General features: G+C 34.0%; 1 protein-coding gene across 1 annotated transcript in view; it reads left to right on the forward strand.

Moving 5' to 3' along the window:
* Positions 1 to 19,330, forward strand: part of Gcn2 (eukaryotic translation initiation factor 2 alpha kinase Gcn2) — a 69,984-nt gene that overhangs the window by 22,485 nt on the left and 28,169 nt on the right. Inside the window, exons 11-18 of the mRNA XM_069832211.1 lie at positions 71 to 188; positions 339 to 488; positions 1,979 to 2,221; positions 6,573 to 6,730; positions 8,094 to 8,297; positions 14,315 to 14,512; positions 17,647 to 17,824; positions 19,126 to 19,292. Of these exons, the coding sequence (XP_069688312.1) occupies positions 71 to 188; positions 339 to 488; positions 1,979 to 2,221; positions 6,573 to 6,730; positions 8,094 to 8,297; positions 14,315 to 14,512; positions 17,647 to 17,824; positions 19,126 to 19,292 (1,416 nt within the window). The remainder of the gene's footprint in view (positions 1 to 70; positions 189 to 338; positions 489 to 1,978; positions 2,222 to 6,572; positions 6,731 to 8,093; positions 8,298 to 14,314; positions 14,513 to 17,646; positions 17,825 to 19,125; positions 19,293 to 19,330) is intronic.

The following is a 19,330-nucleotide window of genomic DNA, read 5'->3' on the forward strand; positions in this document are numbered from 1 at the left end:
AGAACATTATGTTGCTATGTAGGCCAGGATGTAAGTTTTGTGATGTCGCACACTCTTGATTTTTTGCTAGGTGCCTATTGAAAGATGAACGACAAAGGTGGAGTGCCGAACAGCTACTGGATCACCAGTTTGTTAAGAGTCCTGTAGAACATGGAATGAGTCCTCAGCGAAGTACGGAGGAAAAGCAGGTAGAAGTGCTAATTATTAATATTTAACACACAGCTCGACAGGTTCTAATATTCATTTCAGATCGTCAGTTAGACTACATGCTGCAGTCTCTGTGTATCTTGAATTATTACAGTTTTTGTGTCTAATGTCTTGAATTTATTCTCTTACAGAGAAAGAATACAGAAGAAGCAGAAGATGAAGAACCAGATTCTGATATACATTTATTTTTACCAGCTAATCCCAAAGGTCAATCCAGAATTCAAAACGAGTTTGAAGTTTTAAAGTGGTTAGGAAAGGGTGCCTTTGGAGATGTGTTAAAGGTATTTCTTTTATTACTACTCCTGCTGTTGTTGCTGCCGCCGCCTTTATTATTACGATCACTATCCTGATCAGTATATTTATTGTCTGCTGCTACTGTTGCTATCTTTATTATTATCATGATCACTATTGTGATCAATATCTTTATTAAGTATTATTATTATTATTATTATTATTATTATTGTAAAGGTAAAGGTATCCCCGTAACTTGGGGGGCATGGAGGTAGAGCCCCATGCTTTCCATGACCTCGGCGATAGAATGAGGTGGTGTGGTCGGCACCACGCTCTGACCACCTTTTACCGCCGGGAAAGACCCGGTACTCAATTTTATAGGAGGTTGAGTGAACCTCGGGGCCATTCTGAAAGTTTGGCAACGAGAAAAAATCCTGTCACCACCTGGGATCGAACCCCGGACCTTCCAGTCCGTAGCCAGCTGCTCTACCAACTGAGCTACCCGGCCGCCATTATTATTATTGTTATTATTATTATTATTATTATTATTATTATTATTATTATTATTCTTGTTGTTGTTGTGTTTGCAATGTATATTTTAGGATATATTTAACTTCGTATTTGCAAATTATGTTGTTGTGCGCAGTAGACTTCTTTTTTTTTTTATTATTATTTTATGTTATCAGTATTGAATATTTTGTCCATTGCCCTTCTTGCAATCCATTACAAGTCAGCTAGTTCTGTGAAGTTGTTTCCATAGTCCCATTTTCTAGTTGTCCTAAGGATTATTATTATTATTATTATTATTATTATTATTATTATTATTATTATTATTATTATAACCATCATCATTATGATTATTAATTTCTATTATCAATATTATTATTATTATTATTATTATTATTATTGTCATTATGATTATTAACGTATTATTATCATTATGATTGTGATGATGATGATGATTATTATTATTATCATTATTATTATTATTATTATTATTATTATTATTATTATGATCATCAATATTATTATCATTATTATTATTAGTATTATTTCATTATTATTATTATTACCGTTACTACTACTATTATTATTATTATTATTATTATTATTATTACCGTTACTACTGTTATTATTATTATTATTATTATTATTATTATTATTATTATTATTATTATTATTATTATTATTTGCTGGCTGAATCTTAATTTTCAGACATTCCTGATATGTTATGTGCTGTCAGTTTTTTGCTCTTTCCCTTTCTTTCCTTCCTTCCCATCTTCCCCTCTTTTGTCTCTCCTACATTACCTCTCACTTCTTTCCTCCCACTCTCTCTCTCTCTCGCTCTCTCTCTCTCCATCTCTTTCATACTCTATCTCTTCCTCTCTCCATCTGAATTTCGCCATCCAAAATTCTGCTGCTCTGTTCACCCAAACGATTTCTCCCATACCAAAACGTGCTCTGTATGCACAGAGTTCTAATGTTTCTGCAGTTTGTGTGCATGAGGGTATTTTTTATTTTATATCTTATTTGATATTAGGTTCGTAACAAATTAGATGGTGGAGTATATGCTATAAAGCGTATTGAGTTAAATCCCAAGAATAAACAGCTGAATAGGAAAATAACGCGTGAAGTGAAGCTTCTTTCTCGTCTGAACCATGAAAATGTGGTGCGATACTTCAACTCTTGGATAGAGAGTGCCACCATCGAGCCTGCATCTGCATTCGGTAGCATCACTCCGTCTCCAGCTCCAAGCCGCATCAGTAAATTCAATTCTAACAAGGTCAGTAAAATTGAGCATTGTGTTATATATGAAGTGTTTCTAGTACATTTTTCTTGGAAATGGAGCCCTGATGATCTGTTGCAATGAAGAGCAGCCACTGGCATAGCTCGGTTGGCTGATGTGCTTGTCTGCTGATCTGGAGTTGCACTCGGGTGTGGGTTCAATTCCCACTTGGACTGATTACTTGGTTGGGGTTGTTTCGAGTTTTTCCCCAACAGTAAGGCAAATGTCAGATAATCTATGGCGAATTCTCGGCCTCATCTAGCTGTCAAATCCCATAGACGCTAAATAACGCAATAGTTGATACAGCGTCGTTAAATAATCAACTAAAAAATGAACCACCTGAAATAAATGGTTAATTGAAAAAAAAATAATTTGCACCATGTCTAATTTTCATATATGAGTTACACAGTACAGTGTTTTGAAGCTCCAGCCATAATACAACCATTGTTATCTGAATGTTGTTGTATAGAATAACACTTGATAAATATTTGATTGAATCATTACTACACTAAATTCTATTAAAATATCTTATGCAATGTAAGAACATGATAAAATACAAATGCTAGTTTATACAGGGTGATTCACAAGGAATAGTAAATATTTTAGGAGGAGGTAGTGTGTACTATTTGAGTAAAAAAAAAAAAAAAGTTCATATAAACAAGTATAAATAATATGAAGGAATGAAGAATGTCTACATACAAAGGAATAGTATGTGTTGCTCTTCTGAGATCATCTGATGACAGCACTGTTCGTAATGGGTGTAGAGAAACATCTGCTTGTAGTTTCCTTGGCTTCAAGGATGGACATGTTCTTTAGCATTATGGAAATCCCTGTATATTTTAGCCATCAGGTGACATCGAAATCTCACCTTCTCCAAATGATGGATTTGTCACAGGGGTCACGTCTGTTGGCCATCAAGGTCCCCAGACCTTACTCCTGTCGATTTTTGTGTGTGAAGGTGGATGAAAGACGAAGAGTACAAAAAAACAAAGTAAACATAAAGACGAATTGGTTGCTCGCATTATGTTTATTGTTGTCATAAAAGAACAACAAGATGATCTCAGAAGAACAACACTTACTGTTATCAATAGAGTGGAAAAGTGCATTGTACTGCAGAATGTAATGACACCATGTAAATAAGCAATAAATGCAATTATTAAGTCGTTTGTCTTGACCTGAAATGTTTGTTATGCATGAAATGAAGGGTTTGCAGGAAAAACGATGAATGTCACAATTCTGTTAAGGTTGATGTCATTATTTAATTCAATGGATCACTACAAAATTTAGTGTTGTTCTTATGAAAACTGGTAAAAAGGAGAATTACCACCACGAATACAGTAATCCTTTCCTTTATTTTCTATAGTAACAGCAATACATCTTGCAGTTACAGACTCAATTAGATCATTATCTAATCCTTAACAGGAATGTGACATTCATAGTTTTTCCCACAAACCCTTCAAATTCAAACAGCTATATCTCTGCAACCATTGAAAACTGGACACATGTGTTTATGAATATTTTTGCTGAGAGTAGTCCATACTATCACCCCTTAACATATTTACTATTTCTCTTGAAACGCACTGTATAATTCGTGGTCAGATTATTATTAGAAACACTATAATTTTTGTAGAAATATCAAAGTTGTATTTTTGTGCTTATTGTTGTTTGCTAGTGTCCTGGATTTTGGATTTCTTCCATTTTCCGTGTGCTTATTGTTAACTGATGTAAACTGAATACGCATTATTGTAATTACTATATTTTTACGTACCGGTAACATTAAATGTCCTTAATCATTTCCTTTCTGTGAACAGCAAATGTGGACCTAACATTCTAAATGTGCTAATTGTCAAAAACAACTTCCTGACAATTTGATGAAAAAACACTGCACAATGCTTGTTGAGATTCGTTCAACACCGTCTTTTGGCGCACAAATGAATCACATACAGTTGAACTATGACAAAGACAATTTAGTGTGATATTCTCATATGGATGTTCCTTCCTTAGGTTGAATAAAATGAAATTTGAAAAAGTGGCACTTAGTACATTTAGAATGTTAGGTCTCTAGTTGTTATTCTCTGTGTTAGGATTAATGAACCCTGATTTTGTTTCCCCTCCCTGATGAACTAAGAGTCATACGCTGAAGAGTTTGAGTATTTTAAAGTAAATCATGGGAAGCTGTGTGTCACTTTGTGAGTTCATATGATTATATGTCATTTCGAAATCATCTTCTTTCTTCTAGCTCGTGTTCTCTTTCAAGCTCCTACCACACTATGATAAATATTTCAATTGTTATGACGATTGTTTATAAAAATCATAATAGTTGTAAGTGAGATTATAGCTGCTTGTACAGGATCAAGTTTTTCTTCCAATTCAATACTTTACAAGAAAACTTCTCAAAGATTGGTCAATATTGAAAAAGATTTGTCAAAAACTGTTTCATATTGCTGAAGATTTGGCAAGATTTTAAAACATATGCTTCAGTTCATTGTAACCTATATAGGCCTCTCTACCATATATTACTGTATAAATATGTAAATCCTTTGGAGAATAATTAGACTGTACAAAACAGTATTTGTATTACTTAACTGCATTGTACCCTAAAACGAAGAATATTATAATTGCATATTGTTTTAAAACAAAATATTTATGATTAGTTGATTAGTACTTGCCTAGATTATAGGTTAGAATTTTCTTCATTAAAAAAATACATGTATTGGTGCTTAACTCGAGAAATCTGCCTTGCAGATTCCTCGTATGCATTATGTTTTTTCTACATCTTGATTACATAACATTTAACACTGTATCACTTCGGAATATGTATGATAAAATTTTCTTGTGTTAAATTCTAATGTACCTTGTTTACATGTTTCGACCTTTTATGGGTCATCCTCAGAACTGGTCGTTGTTGGTCTTGGTGCCTCTTGCACCAAGACCAACAACTACCAGTTCTGAGGATTGCCTATAAAAGGTCGAAACATGTAAACAAGGTACGTTGGAATTTAACACAAGAAAGTCTTATCATATATGTTGTTTCATTTTAATTAATTGATTAACTAGTGGACTTACTCGTGTTAATTATGTAAGATTTGTGCGGCTTACAGCTGCTTCAGTGCTTCACGCACCATCCTCAGAGCCTACTAGATCACGGCATCATCTCGAACTTCTCTGCCTGTTATGTGGGTGTGTTTGATTGTTGAAAGGTGTTGAAGAGTGGAGTCAAATAGTGTGTGTGTGTACTGAAATTGATCTGTGTGTTGAGAATTTGATCGGGGTGTGTTTTAGTGTGTTTGTATATTTCGTATTGTTCTAGTGTGTTGAGTTTTTGGTTCTTGGGTTGTATGTGTAGGATTTCCATGTCCGTATTTATGTTATTGTATGTATGGTTAGCATTGGTTATGTGATCCGCGTATGTAGATGTATGCTAACCATACATACAATAACATAAATACGGACATGGAAATCCTACACATACAACCCAAGAACCAAAAACTCAACACACTAGAACAATACGAAATATACAAACACACTAAAACACACCCCGATCAAATTCTCAACACACAGATCAATTTCAGTACACACACACACTATTTGACTCCACTCTTCAACACCTTTCAACAATCAAACACACCCACATAACAGGCAGAGAAGTTCGAGATGACGCCGCGATCTAGTAGGCTCTGAGGATGGTGCGTGAAGCACTGAAACAGCTGTAAGCCGCACAAATCTTACATAATTAACACGAGTAAGTCCACTAGTTAATCAATTAATTATATTCAAGTGTTAAAAGTAGTGTACGCAAGATTCAAAATGGATTTTTCATTTTATTGTGGTAATCCACTGAACCCATGGCATACAGGCATGAGTTTAATCCACATAATTGAATTAACTTGGAAACAACATCTCTAGGCCAGAATGTCATATTTTTTGTGATTTTTGGTGCTGTAATAGTTTCGAGTACCATTGGTCATTTCCTTCAAAGAATTGTCAAGTCTTTGATCAGTTAGAACATGTTTTTATTTACTTTCAAGACAATCAAAGACTTTTAAGATATTGTAAGTAATTTGAAAGTAAAAGTTGTAGAGTATTGGCAAGTGTTGTGAAGGTTGAATTTGACAAAAATTTGATTGTGTACAAGCAGCTTTAGAAGCAATATAACATTTGTTTTACCTTTTTTTTTTTCTGTTTAATGGTCGACTGGTCCTTACTTTCCAAATGGCCCTTCACCCATAAGGCTCCTTCACCCATTTGTTAACATATTACATGAGTTGTACAAACCTCATTTATTTAGTGTAACTCATATTGGGAATAATGAGTGGCTCTGTGATCTGAGAGAGTTTTTGTTGTCTAGTTAGTTCTCTCTGATGACGTCGAGAGGTTAGCACCACCCATGAAGGATGTGAGTGTGGAGTGGAGCGTGTCATATGAGTCCAGAGCAAGCATCTTGCTCGAAGAAAGTGCTAGTTCAGACGACAGTTCTGATGATGAAGACGACTGGATTAGTTTCTTGTATGTATCAATATTACATTTAGTAAACAATTGACTTTTCTAATATCTCTGCCTACAAGGATTTTTATCTCTCTCAGTTTTGGGTGTATTTCAACCTATGGTTTTATTTTGTGCTTGCCATATCCTATAGTAGCAAATACCTATATTTATTTAAAAAAAATCTTTATTCTATACACGACTGAAGTATACATCCTTGATTGAAAGGCTGCTAAGCTGTTTTAGCTCTATTGCAACTTTCTGAAAATTATTGTTAACATCTGTAAGATAAGAATACAGGATGAGTCATTTCAAGGGAACTATTTTGAGATTGAAATAAAGTCTAACTCATGACCATTAGACACATACATACATACATACAGACAGACAGACAGACAGACAGACATACATTACATACATACATACATTACATTACATACATACATACATACATACATACATAATACATAAATAATACATACATTACATACATACATTACATACATACATACATACATACATATATACATACATACATACATACATACATTACATAGATACATACATACATACATTACAATACATACATACATACATACATACATACATTACATTACATACATTACATTACATACATACATACATACATACATACATACATACATACATACATTACATACATACATTACATTACATACATACATACATACATACATACATACATACATATTGGATTCAGAACATCTCAAAATCTGTGCGTCAGTGGCTAATCATGACAATATCTTTGAAAAATATTGGAGTGCAAGAGGTCAAATGACTTTATTGTCAAATGCCTGGCATTAGAAAACAACAACAACATACGTACATGTTGTTGTTATTTTTTAATGCCAGACGTTTGACAATAAAGTCATTTGACCTCTTGCACTCCAATATTTTTCAAAGATATTGTCATGGTCAGCCACTGACGCATAATTCAACCAGAGAGCTTTTACGTGATAATTCAAAAAGTACTTAGATGCTATTATGAAATTTTTCATGCGTGTATAGTTCTCCCATGTTAACTTCATACTCTAGGATTTTAAATTTAGAATGTGCAGTTTATTTAAAGAAAATAATAATGATCAATTAAAAAAAATTAGTGTGAAATCAATTGTATCGATTTCAGGATTTTAATCCAAATACACATTTGTAGGATTCCTTATAATGAAAAAGGTCTTTTTGGCATACCATCTCTCTCATTTGTAAAATATTATTGTTGTATTTCATAGCTTTCAATTCAGTGTTAATATCATAATTTTACGTAGTTGTAAGTTATAATAACATTGATGCTGTGTTGAAAGGGTCTTATAGTTTGATGTTAATTCCTAGCGAGATTAATTTTTTTCAGGCCTCGATCGGATTCTTCAGATGGAATTGTATTTGAGAAGGATGAAGTGATAACTACATCATCTTCGAATATAGAGTCTCAAACAGATTCATGCAGTAAGGGTGATGGTAACTCTGAAGCAAATAAAGATTCTATTGATATAGATTGCAAAGAAATCCAGTTTATGTACATCCAAATGGAATTTTGTGAAAAGAGTACGTTAAGGTAAGTCTGCTATAATTACTGTTTTAGACAGTTGCATACAATAAATTAACTTTCATGTCACGCATGCCTTATATCGTGCAGACTGATATCAGTTTTAGAATAGAAGAACGTGAGAAATTAGAAAAGAAAAAAATGACAAGAATTTAGGAGCCCTTCTAGTAAGAGATTTCTCCCACATTGCAGGGTTATGCAGGCTATTGCAACATCACTACAGACTTGTTTACATGAAAATAGAAGGGAGTTTGCAGCATAATGTTTATTATTATTTTTGTCTAATTTATTAAGCTGTAGGGGAGAGAGGGGATACAGTGGACATGGGGATACAATGGACATATGCAAATTTCCCTCTATATGATCTTCCATGTTGGCATCAATGACCAGAGATATTCATTTGTTCATATCTTATGAAAGTACAATGTTTTTGACCAGAAGTACAATGAAGATTTTCGAACAGCAGCATTTTCCAGTTTTTCGTAGTTTTGATGTAAATCTTTAGGTAAGTGCTATTCTCTATTAAATAGTTTCTTTTCAAATCATAGTGCAAGTTATAACGTTTTACATTTGTGGATATTATGAGAATTCATTTCATGTATAATGCTTTAGCAAGGTTGAAATCCTTTGTGAAAGAAAAGGAAAAAAAGTACCAAACCAGAACATGGGGATATATTGGACAGTGATGTCCAATGTATCCCCTTAAATTAATATTCTTTTTTATATTTTTTAAATATATCTACATTAGATCAATGAACTATTTACTTTATTTGTCTGCAGATGCCTCGAGTCTACACAAGAAAAACAGATCGTGAGTTTTCTGAGGCGGATATTAAAGCAGCAGTTGATGATGTATTACATAATAATATATCTCTGCGAGCTTCTGCAGAACAGCATGGTGTCAAAAAATCCCGCTTGGCAATGTATGTGAAGAAATCAAGGGAGGTTGGGTTTGATTCAATTAATTTCAAGTCCAATTTTAAGAATCGTCAAGTAATTCCAGGTCACATGGAAGAAGCTCTTGCTGATTATTTGTTGTCATGTTCAGCTATGTTTTATGGGCTGACACCAAAACAAACAAGACGATTGGCTTTCGAATATGCTAAAAAGAATGAACTGATGACAATACCTGCATCTTGGGAAGCAAATAAGGAGGCTGGTTTGGATTGGTTCTCAGCATTTTTGAAAAGACACCCAGCACTCTCAATCAGAACACCAGAAGCTACAAGTCTAACCAGAATGCAGGCATTCAATAGAGTAACAGTGGGCCAGTTCTTTGATAAGTTGGACATTGTGCTGCAGAGACATAAATTCATGCCGCATCAGATTTTCAATTTAGATGAGACTGGCTTGAACACTGTACCACCTGTGGTAAAAGTAATCGCAAAAAAAAGGTGAAAAACAGGTAGGACAAGTGACTTCCAGGGAGCGGGGTGAACTTACGACACAAGTTGTTATCATTTGCGCAAATGGGAATGCCCTACCTCCTGTGTGGATATTCCCCCGCGTTCGCTTTGACAAAGCACGCATGATGGCTGGTGCACCTACAGGGGCTTTGGGTCTTGTCCACAAGTCAGGTTGGATGACAGCAGAAAATTTCTTGAACGTTTTGATATTTTTTAAAGAAAATGTACGTTGTTCAAATGGAAATCCGGTGTTGCTGATCATGGATAATCATGAGTCCCACTTGAGTGTAGAAGGCCTAGATTATTGCAAGGGAAATGGCATTACCATCTTGACCCTTCCACCACACACATCCAATAAGCTTCATCCCCTGGACCGCTGCGTGTTTGGTCCTTTCAAGAAATTCTTCAATGAAGCAATTAACGCCTGGCACCTTAGTCATCCAAATGAAAGTGTGACAATCTTTGAATTACCACGGATGAGTGCAACTGCATGGGACAGAGCAGCAATCCCAGAAATCATTAAATCGGGATTTAAATCTTGTGGAATTTCTCCATTTGACCGAAATATATTCTCCGATGAACATTTCTTGTCATCTGTAGTATCAGATCGCCCACCTCCAGTGCTTTTGAACCATCAAAGTTCTCCAGGATCAATTGCAGAAGAACAAGCAGGATCTAAAGTAGAAGATGCTATAATTACTTCAGTTGTCAGCTCTAGAACATTAGAAACTCCAACATCTTCGACAACCGAAAATGCATATGTCAGTCCTGAAGAAGTAAGACCCTTTCCAAAAGCACCATCTCGCAAATTGTCCTGTCGTGGGCGAAAAAGGGGTCGTTGTATGATAGCAACAGATTCTCCAGAAAAAAATGAGATCGCAGAACGGAAGTGTAAAAACTCAAAGGGAAAACAGGCAGAGAAGAGGAGAGTTCGTCAGAGGTCTTCATCATCTTTAGAGGAAGTTGGTGAGAATACCTCTGACTCAGATCAAGACTCACATGAAAATGAAGTTGAACCCATTTACTCCCTACATTCTGGCGATTTTGTAATTGTCAGAGTTAGTGGCAAAAACACTTCAAGAAATTATGTAGCCCAAATTGTTAATCGTGCCGTGGATGGATATGATGTGAAATTTTTCAAACGTCAGATTGCTTCTAATCGGTTCATTGAAACTGATGAGCCAGTTTCATTTGTGTCATACGAGGAGACTGTGCTGAAGTTACCTGAACCTATCAAAGACAACAAAAAGCGTTTTGAAAATATGACCTATTTTGACTTTGATTTCATGCCATTTTGTATCCAATAATGTATTGTGATGATTGTACATATGTGAATTTAGTTGTAGTTTGTTAGTATTATTGTATTTGAAATTTAGAGACCATGTATGATCATTTTTTTCTGTACACAAAATATTTTGATTTCTGTCCAATGTATCCCCATATCTGGGGATACTCTGGACAAAGTGTATTTCTTCAAATATATTCAAATGATGATTTCAGTTTTACTGATATGAAAATGATTTAAATTTTTAATGACAGCCAGATGTCCAACAAATCAAAACCAGGTGGAAAGAATCTTTTTAATTAATAAGCTTAGTGCACAAAAATTTAATAAGATAAACTGTCCAATGTATCCCCTCGCTCCTAACTTTGATTTGTCCTCTATGCAGTTACTTTGCACATAACCTGAATGTCTAAGAGTAATTCCACTGTTATCTGTGACAATGTAAAATGTTTGTTGTAATTCAGATACTTACTCTTTTTCCAAGATTAATAATACATTTTAATAATAAACATGATGTTTACTGGTAATAAAAGTAACCAAAAAGTAATTAATTTAAGCATTTGGTAACAAATATAACGGATTTAAAAGACTGTTATTCTGCTTCAGTTATTTAATCTTGGCGCCATTTTCTGAGCTGCAAGGATTGGTAGTCAGTGATTACATATGTGAATCTGATACAGTCTAGAAGGGAGGAGAGAAGTTGACTGCACGTCCATTGAATGAAGATGAGAGAACTTAAGAAACAAGTCTGAGACAGATCGCAACATGACTGAAATGTGATTAATGGTTTTTCATCGTATTTATGAGTAATTATTAAGTTGTGATAACTGAAAAGTAACCAATTTTTGTTTCACATTTTCGGTAGAGACCCTGAATAAATTTCAAAATATAATTAATTTCTTTTATTTCTAGTGCAGTGCAAAGATGCTTGAAATGATCATTTCTAAAACATGAATTAATTAATAATAAATAGGCCTGACACATGTGAAAATAGAAAAATAAATGAAAAAGTTAAAATATATGTTTCTTGGTGGCTCCCCTTGTTGTGCATGTAGCAGAATTCATATACTTTAATTAATATAAGGTTTATGATTTAACTGCGTTGATTGCTTGGGAAGTTATAAAGTTAAATATTTCATCATTATGTCCCATGCTGTAGCCATGTGATCTAGAGTGTCATGCCTTATCCTTGCGGAATAGAAGGAGTGCTGGTTCGAATCCTCATTACAGAAGAAATTTTCTCATAAAATTTAGGCCAGTATATGGGACCAATGGTCATCCTATATTGTGATGAATTTGGGGAGCTACAGTGAATAACAAATTCAGTCTGCAAGTCATCTATAACAGCTGGGATAAGGATTATCATGCTAACAACACATTACCCCTATACTGCATAGATAATCATTCACTTCTGCTAAAGCATGTGGACATGAGGCCAGCAGTTGGTTAGTAGAACTTGACCCTCCATGGGCTGTCGTGCAATGCTTTGTTTGTTCCATCATTGTGTGAACTTTCAGATTCAAATAATAAAGGACGTATTTCAACATAGCTATAAACCATTATTTTGTTCTTATCTCAGAATTTTATATACAGGTTTTTTTTTTTCAAAAGTAATGCATAGTTGCAATTAAAATTGAATGAGAGTATTTTGGACAAAAATCTCAGACACGTCAAATCTTGTATTCAGAAAGAAATTTTTTTATGGAAACAAAATATTTTTGTGATTACATTACTCTATGACGTCATAACTCGCACAACAATAGTTGCAAAAAAAAATTTTGTTTTCATAAAAATATTCCTTTTTAAATACAAGGTTTGCAATATCTGAGTTTTTTTGTCCAAAATCTCCTCATTAAATTTTAATTGTAATTATCCCTCAGTCTTGAAAAAACGCAGTATATGCAAGTACGTAAATTTACAAGGGATGGAAAACAAACATTAAAAATCATTAAGATAAAATAATTAAAATCACGAAAAAATTTATATATAAAACAGTTCGAAAGCACATGAATTATGTGAGAATAAAACTCATTAAACAATCAATATATATATATATATATATATATATATATATATATATATAAAAATGGTCAATAATAAAAATAGAATTAAAATCAAAACCAAGGAAGAAAACTGATTTTTTAGTACAAAATTAACTTTGTCTGGACTGGGAAAGTTGGAGACAAAATTACCAACCAGATGAAGTTTCCTGCTTTGTAAACACATGTTTCTGCAGATGTCTTGATTGAGACTGCAGATTTTTCTACAGGACAACGTACAGTGAGGCCTGTGATGTACAAAGCAGGAAATGAAGTGGAGAATATTAGGACAGGCACAGTAAACCAATAGGCAGCAATTTACGCAGGTCTGGATAGTAAAAATCAAATATATAAATTCATTATACTGCATAATAAGTATTTGTACTACATTTTTACATTTGCATTATACAAAATATGAGACGGTATGGAGATTTGGATGGGTGGGGTTTCTGATTTCGAGATTTTTTTAAATGCATATTTTCAGCATCATTTGTAATGAAAAAGTGATTTTAGGCATCATCTGTATGTTCGTACACAGCAATTTCTCCTATAAAACTGTCCATACCTGTGGAGTAACTGTCAGCGCGTCTGGCTGCGAAACCAGGTGGCCCAGGTTCGAATCCTGGTCGGGGCAAGTTACCTGGTTGAGGTTTTTTCCGGGGTTCTCCCTCAACCTAATACGAGCAAATGCTGGGTAACTTTCGGTGCTGGACCCCGGACTCATTTCACCGGCATTATCACCTTCATATCATTCAGGTGCTAAATAACTTAGATGTTGATACAGTATCGTAAAATAACCCAATCCATCTCCTATAAAACTATTGGACGGATTTTGTTCATTTCATTACCTACTAATCAGTTTGTGCACATTAAGTATAATGACTTTAAGTAAAAATTGATATAAAATGGTCGTGAACTTTAAATCCATTATAACAGTTCTTTTTTTCTTCTATTGTTTCTTGCACAAGATGAAATAATGAAATAAGCAGTCCATCATGTCTCCACATCCCTGTTTCAGAGAAATTAAGTATTATAAGAAGAATTATTTCTAATTTTGATTGCGAACATTCCAAATCCAAACAGACTCCAGTCTAAGCAAGTTCGTCATAGCTAGGAACTGTATTTGTGTTGATTTTGAAAATTCCTCCCGGACAGCAATTTAATCCTCGAAAATGAGCACATGTCCAGGAAAACGAGGACATACGGTAACCTTACTCTTTTTAGAGGTGTTAGTCTTAAATATCAGTTGCATGTGTAGCAGTAACGTGACACTACATTATTGTTGTTTTCTTACAGAACTGCAATAGACAGTGGATTGTATGAGGATGAAGAACGAGTGTGGAGATTATTCAGGGAGATGGTTGAAGGTCTGACACACATCCATCAGCAGGGCATGATTCATAGGGATCTGAAACCTGTGAATGTTTTCTTAGATTCTAATGACCATGTGAAGATTGGTGACTTTGGACTGGCTACAACTAACATTCTGTCAAGGTAAAATGAAAACACAGTGGTTTTAAGTTATATTTCCTAAGGAAACAGTTTTTTTTTTTGTCAGACCTGAGGTGTTTGGGAAATTGACAAAGAAAATTATGTGCTACATGCTTTCATATTCATTATTTTGCGAAGCCACTAACACGAGCAATAACTCAAGTGACAAAAGGATTATGATTATGTTTTAAGTGAAACTGATTCTTTGTTAGTGTTTTTGATACATGGTGATTAATTCAGTATTGACAATTAGGATCTCCTGGAGGAATAATGATCAACAACCTTTGAAATTTAGATACTGTGCTCTTTGCTGATGACTAGGGACTGGGTTTGTAGGTTTTTACGTATTTTTTTTCCTTGCTTCTGAAATCCTAATTTCTTCAATACTTTTCCGAATCATGATTGTAGGAATCGTATGTGTGAATTCTGTTGAACCTAAAAAAACCTGAATTGGACCTTAGTACCTAAAAAAAACCTAAATCATTGTTGATAAGTGTTATCCTGGATTTACTGAGTTATGTATTAATTTTTTTTTTATTATTTTGAGAGAAATATCAATCGAGAGAGAGAGAGAGAGAGAGAGAGAGAGAGAGAGAGGAAAGAACAGAGTAGGCTGCCTCAATCCTTAAGGCAAAATCTGTACTTAGCAGTGACAACATCTATGGCTCCCTTGTTTTCCTCAAGGCACATTTCAGTGACCTTCCAAAATATATTGAGTACTTGGAATCTTCGTTGCTATGAGCAAATGCTGGGTAACATTTGGTGCTGGACCCTGGATTCATTTCACCGGCATTATCACCTTCATCTCATTCAGATGCTAAATAATCTAAGCTGTTGATAAAGCGTTGTAAAATAACCTACTAAAATAAATAAAATCTTCGTTGCTACAACTGAAAGATGCAATTGGTGTCATTGTCTCGCTTCTACAAAAACAAGTACCAGGACCCGTGAGTGAAGCTGTCACATTAAAACTGAAGAAAGTATTGCAGAGGAATCCAGAGTTTCAAGAAATGAAGAATGTGTGCTCCATTCTCCAGGGGGGAAGCTTCAATTGTCAGTTACCGTGGGTTTCTGAAATTTGCACCTATGACGTCATGTGCTGTCAAAAGAACCTTTTCATACTTCAAACATATTTTAAGGGACAGTAGAAAAAACTTCTCAGTCGACAATCTTGAAATGTATTTGGTCATATATTGCAACCAGGAACAGTACCAGTAAATGTTTTGTTTGTTTGTTTGTTTGTTTGTTTGTTTGTTTGTTTGTTTGTTTGTTACTTTTTAAAATAATTCTTGATCAAATTTGAACAAATTTAATTCAGAAGTTGTGTATGTACTGTACCTTTTATCAATTGAAAATTGAAATTTGTGTAGTTATATCAAGACAAATTATATTAGATAAAATGTTAATTATTACAATAATTTATTGAAACTACTAATAATGTTACAGGGAAAGGAGCAAAAAAATTCTAATCTTATAAATTTTGATAAATAGTTTGGTTCTTGAAAAAGTCAGTTTCGTGGTGCATGTTACATTAATAAATATATATTTTATTCTTTAAGAATAACTGTAAGGATCAGTGGCGGCTTCTCAAGGGGGTTGCAGGTTTGTACATCCCCCAGTAATGTTCCTAATCTCCCGGCTTTGTTACTTTTAAAAATATAATTTTATTTTACAATTTTCATTCATGACTATCTGAAGCTGGCGTCTTGTTTTGTACGTCTGCAGGAGCCTCCGAGCATCTTGGTTTGTAAAGATGTTGAAAACCTAGGGAAAGTAGTTTATAGAGATGTTCGGCTAATGCGGGGACATGGGGGCTAGAGGCGTGGCCTACTGTTTTCCTCATTGAGAACGGTTTGTCGCACTCCCTGACATGGACACCAACGTCAGTGCAGAAGAAACTAAATTCACTGGGAAAGTATCTGTTTCACCTAGACATTTGTCCGAAGTAATAAGCATGAAAAATGTATTCATTCGGCTTGTGCAAGGAACAGTCGCATATTTCGCATTTACTTTCTCAATCTACATGCACACAAACGGCACAATACATAAAGGAGCTTGTATTTTGTTTTAAAGTTCTAAGAGTTGTCGTTCTGACAATAAGTGCTGCTATCTCCCAACAGCCTACAAAAGCTGCATTTGAATTTTATGAACGAAAACGTTGCACTTGGAACTTGGTAGCATTCTGATGACGTTTCTATGCTCAAATGTTTTTCATGAGGGTAAATCGCAATAAAGAGAGCTCTGCCCACGACCCCTTCCACTTTTGGACTTTCTGTATAAATAGGTATGCTTGTATTTAGTCATTTTACTTATTAATTACATATAAATTAGCTTTATATGTATATCCCCTCAGGTATACACGGTTTTAAACTTTAAAGTAAAGTATGTTTAACTCCTCTTCGATATCCATTGTGCACCACCATATTTTCAAACCACCAGCCACTACTGGTAAGGATACATTTTTAACAATCGGGCAGTTTTTGTGAACCCTTTCACAGATTGGACATAAAACCTAAAAAAACCTATTTCACCTATTCCAAAAACTAAAATAATCTTTTTAAAAACCTAAAAATCCGGCCCCTACTGATGACTATGTTCTTATTACCATTAGAGCATGTGATCTAGAATTGAATATAAATAGCAAAGTCATTTAATTTAGAGATACCTTTAAATAAAACCAGAGTTATTGTCTTCTCTTAAAAAGACCGATTCAGAAGTAAAATTTGTGTCAATAACGCTCTGAACATCTAGTTCTGCGTAGGAATACTTAAAATAGTGGATTAGTAGTTCGGTGTTTCTCTTAGTAGGATACTGCAGAAATAACAGACTTTTCCACAAACTAAATCATTGGAAGAAATATTTTATTTCCTGTAGAGCTGTAGACAGTTTTTTCGCATCCTTTAGTTTTCTTTTAACTTTCTAGTTTGTCCCTTTGTCAATTGTTTAATTTTTAAATTTAAATTATATTTTGTTTACTTCAGTACAGATAACTTATCATTGTATTAGCAATTTATTACAATCACATTATACACTGTATATGTTTAATTATGTTTAATGTATTTAATAGTTATTTACATGTAAATTAATATCAAATTTTCTGATGCTGATATTTATACTTTCTTTGTCTCATGTTCTAGGCATCCTACTTCAACTCCAGCGAAAGATCCATTGGTAGGAAATGCCGATGGAAAATTAACTGACACACCTTCATTTTCTCATGAAATGGGAGATGGTTCTTTAACCGGTCAGGTGGGAACAGCTTTGTATGTTGCACCGGAACTCAGTACTTCTGGTTGTAAAGCCATTTATAATCAGGTAATATAATAATAATCTTTCACGTACTACATTCTAAAGAAATCATGATTGTAGTACAGAAATTTTTTTGTAAGAAAATATCAACATAAAACTGTATTTTTGAACAAGGACCCATCATTTTCTTAGCTTGAAGTATACTTCAACCTATAGACCTCTTATGCATGCTCTAATTTTCTCTTATTAGTGATAAATTGGTGAAGTGGTAGGGGACACTGGAATAAACTGAGAAAACTTGTCTCAGAACCACAAATTCCGCTTTGAATCACATTTTAACCCAGATTTCCAATGCAGAAATGCACTTTTATCATTTTGCTATCAGTGTGACTGTTACATGATTGCAAACATTGGTATGTATGCATACATTATATTGATGTTTTAAAATGTATTTAGTCTAATGATATACTGTATTGTAATTTTCATTTACCTTCTGACTTGTCAGTAGAGTCGTCCTTGTTTTTTTTTTTTTAATTTACATACAAAGAGCATAATTTCTTAAAATGTTCTTAATCCATTAACTCGATAGGTAATTTCAAAATAGTTATAAACAATTATGACCCTATAATTATCTGAAATGCTACAACTGACTACTTGATTCCTTGGTTAGTCTGATCTCGTGCTCTTGTTTGTTAAAATTTCATAGCAAGATGAACTTGAATGACCAGAATAACAGGAAGTTTTGTAGACAAATTTTCAAAACAGTAATATATAATGTTAAACCAGCTATAATGGCTGAGAAGATCATCGTGCTAACCACATGATACCTCCATTCTAGTTGGATGATCGTCCACCTCTGCTTCGGCATGTGGATGTGAGGTCATTAGCTGGCTGGTCGGTCTTGGCATTTCATGGGCTGTAGTGCCACGGAATACATAATGTTTTCATGGGAAAACACCTCGATATAAACTGTTTACTATACAAAGATATAGTCACTGTTAAGAGCACCGAAGTACAAGGTAAAATAACTGGAGAAAAAGGTAAACAATTCTGAAAAAGTAAGATGCTGAGTTGTTTCATACTACAGATTTCTAAATATGTGAATTGAAAGTGTAACTTCATGAGCTACAAAATGGGAAAAAATCTTTACAGGTGTGGTACTTCAGTTCATATATTATCATCCAACAGCTGGATTCACGATTTGTCTTTCATTATTCAACCAAAAATTTGGTACTTTAAAATTGATCACACTCTCCTCTTCCTGTATTTTAAATTAGTTGTTCAGAGGATTAAGTGTAGCAGTAGTGTAACAAACTTACGAAAAGTATTTATTTCTGATGCTGTGAAATTTTTTTTTCTGTTCACAGAAAGTTGATCTGTACAGTTTGGGTATAATTTTCTTTGAGATGTGCTACCATCCACTTTTAACAGGCATGGAGAGGGTCAAGGTTTTAATGAATCTTCGTAAATCAGATATTATTTTGCCGTCTGATCTTACAGAAGACGAAAGTCCTCAGCAAGTTCATATTATTAAGTAAGTAGATTAAATTATTTTTTCATAGTAGAGTTGTC

Source organism: Periplaneta americana, chromosome 8, assembly GCF_040183065.1.
Source record: "Periplaneta americana isolate PAMFEO1 chromosome 8, P.americana_PAMFEO1_priV1, whole genome shotgun sequence".
NCBI lineage: Eukaryota > Metazoa > Arthropoda > Insecta > Blattodea > Blattidae > Periplaneta > Periplaneta americana.